This window comes from Bison bison, unplaced genomic scaffold (assembly GCF_000754665.1).
Source record: "Bison bison bison isolate TAMUID 2011002044 unplaced genomic scaffold, Bison_UMD1.0 scf7180017864072, whole genome shotgun sequence".
Classification (NCBI taxonomy): Eukaryota; Metazoa; Chordata; class Mammalia; order Artiodactyla; family Bovidae; genus Bison; species Bison bison.
Window position 1 is genome coordinate 10,051,824 of NW_011494644.1, and position 4,084 is coordinate 10,055,907.

A 4,084-nucleotide genomic window follows, 5' to 3' on the forward strand; every position below is an offset into this window, starting at 1 on the left:
GAGACCCCTATCCGCAACCCGGAAACCAGTGCGCGAGGATGAGGACCGAGAGGAAGATGCCTCGGCTGTGCTGAGAGCCATCCAGGTGGAGAATGAGGCCCTGCAGAGGGCGATCCTCAGCAGAAAGTCTGAGCCCCCCACCAGCCCACCGCAGGTGCGTTCCCTGCAGCGGGAAAGCATGGAGCAGGACTCGGGCTACTCGGGGACCAGGCGGTGTCTGAGCCGTGCTTGCCAAGAGCACGTGGTTAGGAGAGAGAGCTGTGGGGGCGCCCCTGACCTCACACCAATCAGCCTGTCCACTGCCTGATTCTCGCTGACCCATCCAAGTCCCCATTTCCTCCACCTCCTTTCCATCTTTTGGTCCTAAGTGCCTCCAGTCCTTGCTGATTTCCCTGCAAACCCTGAACACCTTAAACCAGGGTTGTAGACTGGTACATCAGAGCAAGAATGGAGACAACAGCCACCTCTGGCTGCTCTGGAAAGACCCCCTTTCCCAGAGCATGAGCCCTTCCGGCCTCAGCAGTCCTCACCACTCCCTAAAGCCCCGCCCCTGGCCTGCTTCACCTACTTGGGAAGCTCCCCCACCCCTGGCCCTACAGGAGTTTAAGTTGGCGCCACAGCCTTGGCATTTGAGCAGCAAACAGAAAGATGGGTGATGGGGTGGACTGGGGGGCTTCGGTGTCCACATCCTTTCTCAGAAGCGTGTTCCCTGACTCACCTGTTGAAACCCTTTGCCTTAACTTGCTCCGCTTGACGCTCACAGTAGTCCTGAGACAGGCAGGACTGGTTTCATGACCCTGTTTTCTAGATATGGCTGATGGCACCCAGGAATCAGAGGGGCTTTCTCGGGGCATGTCTGTCTATGGCAGTGGCTGAGATCTGAGTGCCTACAAGCCTAGAGCCCCATCCACACCACCAGTTGCTCCCCAGGCCCTGTCTCAGGCTACTCTTTGGGGCTATCATCAAGCATCATCTGTTGCCTATTTTCTTGGTGCTCAGCCCTATGCCCCCGACATTCGCGTCTGTGATCACAAGACGGTCTTTGTCTCTGTCGGTGAAGGGGGTGCAGTGGATGGCTTTATTCTGACCTCAGATCATGTGATTCCATCATTCCAGGACACAGAGGGACCACGAGCAAAGTCCTGGACCAGTCTGCTCAAGGAGGAGGCCCCTGAGGTCAGTGAAGTCCTGAGAGGAACAACAGAGCGCCGTGCCCAACAGCGCCCGACAGTCTCGAGAGGGCCTCCCTGCCACGGTCCCAGCGGGCCCTCACTGTGCTTCCTGAGCATGCTGGCATTCTGCCCATCTCCCAGCTCGGGAGGCCCAGGCTGGAGCGCTTTGCCCATGAGTATGAGCAGAAGCCAGAATTCACCCAGGCCTGCTGACTCCCAGTCCCTTGTTAGGTTTCTATTTTTTTCACAAGATAATACAAAAACAGATCTTAGTATCCCAGATAAATATATATCTGCCTAGTTGGATTAGGCCAATTTTAGCAAAGGTGGCCCCAGGAAAGATGGATTTGAGTTAATAAAACAGCTGGGAATGTCTTTGCTAGTGTGCCCAAGGCTACTCCATGTCCTCAGAATACAGAGGTGGCCGAGACAGACCAGATTACCCCCTGGCCTCAGGGAGCTTGCAGCCAACGTTGCAATTAAGCCATCCATAACCCGGTGACTTCAAAGAGAGATGACAATAAACGGTGCTAAAGGTCAGGGTGGGAGACTCTGGGATGGTGGCTGCCTCCCACAGGGTGGTCTGAGGAGGCCCCTTGGAAGGCATCCGGTCTAGGCTGAGCCCTGTCTATTAAGAAGGAGTCAGCCAGCAAGAGAACAGCATTCCCTGTGGAAGGAACGGGGGAAAGCTTTGAAGTGGGAATGAGCCTAGCCCAATCCGGGAGGGGAGGAACTCCTGGAGGAGAAGAGGGTAGGGGAAGTAGGGGGTGGGCAGTGGGGAACTGGAGAGAGAGCTCATGAAATAGAGTGCTAGGCAGGGCAGCACCCCAGAGCAACACTATGGTTTTCTTTTTGCAACCCTCCTGCTTTTTCTATTATTTCCTGGTCCTCTGAAACTGTTGCCAGTCAATATTTCTGACAGGTTTGCCACACTGCCTACCCTGTGGTCCAGGATTTCTGGATGACCTGACCCCTGATTCACAGAGCTTCCAATGACTACAATTACTTGCAGATAGAGACCAAAGCACATTTTTAGTTCAGATGATAAATGAAAAAGAAGGGGAAAAGGCTTGGAGGATTGAAAATCAAAGGGTCTAATGTTACTGGAATTCTCCACAGAGTCCCATTACTTTGTGGCAAACAGCACAGAGGTTCACTGGAGGTGGGCAAAGGTTTTGATGAGAGAGAAATTTTTCAATAGCTCATTGAAGCTGATCGTTCCCTGGGACTTCCCAGATCATAAGAAACTGAGACCCCGTCTTTTGCCGAAGATCGTATGAGGGTTTTCTAGAAATCTAATCAGCCCTGGGCAGCTGCTGTCACCCTCATTCCAGCTCCTAGTTGCCTGCAACGGGGCTGATGATCTGTGGAGCATGTCCTTTTGACCATGGCTCTGCTGTGGCTTGGGCCAGGAGGGTCGCCTCAGACATCTGTCTCATGAGCTTTTGCATCCTTCCTCAGCTGCCTCCCATCACCACAGTGACCAGCACGCAGGAGCCAGCCAGGGCAGCAGGGGGAGCCAGAGCCGTCAGTGAAGCCATCGACAGAATTGGCCTTTTGGGGAGCAGGTACTTATCTAAGCGGCTTCAGAACGAAAATAAGCAGCCCATAGTCATGCAGCCATGAGAATCTTATTAACTGAGGTTTTTCTTTGCATTTCCTATATGATTCCAGACCATTTAAAGCTGGTTGCTTAGACTGTATCCCCCCTCCCCCTCCCTTCAGCCCAGAAGCATGAAATTGACTTGATTGCTTTCAGACCCATCTCTTGGCTTGTTCGGTTTGGTTCAGCCAGTGTAAAACTTCAATCTTCTCCGAGCTTTCCAGGGAAGCGGCCCACACGGCAGGCAGTGACCCAAAGCAGTGCCCTTTGAACCTTCTTTTCTCTATTCAGAGTTCGTTCAAACTCTGCTTTCTAGTCCCTTCACACGTAGCTTCAGTGATCGGCACTGTCAGATTTTATTATCAAAATAAAGGCTTTCCTCTAGTCTTCAGGCCACATCGATCTTCAGAAAGATGCACCAGCCGGAGCCAGTAGGTTCAAGAATGCACTCGTACCCCACCGCACTTCCCAGGCTGCCGTGGAGAGTGGGCGCATGCTAGGCTGTGCAGTGCTGAGGGGCGAGAGCAGCTGGAGTCCAGCCTGCGTGGTGGTCACTAAGCTGAGGCTCTGGCCTGGGGCTGCATCAGCCCTGAAAGATGGGGGCTTTTTCTTTGCATGAAGGAGGAGTTTCCTGGCCAAGCTTCGTACTCTCCAGATCTATGTCCACCCAGAGGCAGTTTGCCTTTGATAATTTCTAGAAAAATTCTGAATAGGCTAAAGGCACCGCTAGCCATTCCTCCAGGAGTCTGCAGACCCCAGATCGGAAACCACGCTGTGAACCCCTGTGACCATAAATCAGAACTTGAAGTTTCCTCCAGGAGCGAAAGGGCTGAGCCATGAGGATGTATCATATCAGATACAGTTTTATTTACAAGTGCTTCTTTCTTTGTCCTCAAGATCCTTTGTGCTTCAGGGTCTTGGGGATTCTCAGCCTTAAACAGCACAAGTGAGGTGTGTTTGCAGACGACCCTCTTCTGGGTTTGAAATGCTGTGTCCTCAGAAACTAGAGGTGCTGAGCAGGTCAGGAATTGGCAAACTTTTTCAGTAAAGGAGAGGAGGGCAGATTGGGCTAAGGGAACCGAAGTTGCTTAGACAAGAGGTCATGAAAGAGTTGCTCAGTCGTGTCTGACTCTTGGTGACCCCATGGGCTGTAGCCCATCAGGCTCCTCTGTCCATGGAATTCTCCAGACAAGAATACTGCAGTGGGTAGCCATTCCCTTCTCCAGGGGATCTTCCCGACCCAGGAGTTGAACCCAGATCTCCTGCATTGCAGGCAGGTTCTTTACCATCTGAGCTACCAGGGAAGCCC

General features: G+C 52.7%; 1 protein-coding gene across 1 annotated transcript in view; it reads left to right on the top strand.

Annotated features, from left to right (window-relative positions):
- KIAA0556 (KIAA0556 ortholog) overlaps nt 1–4,084 on the top strand; it is a 229,590-nt gene that overhangs the window by 135,930 nt on the left and 89,576 nt on the right. The window contains exons 11-13 of the mRNA XM_010837427.1: nt 4–154; nt 1,117–1,176; nt 2,634–2,740. Coding sequence (XP_010835729.1) covers nt 4–154; nt 1,117–1,176; nt 2,634–2,740 — 318 coding nt within the window. The remainder of the gene's footprint in view (nt 1–3; nt 155–1,116; nt 1,177–2,633; nt 2,741–4,084) is intronic.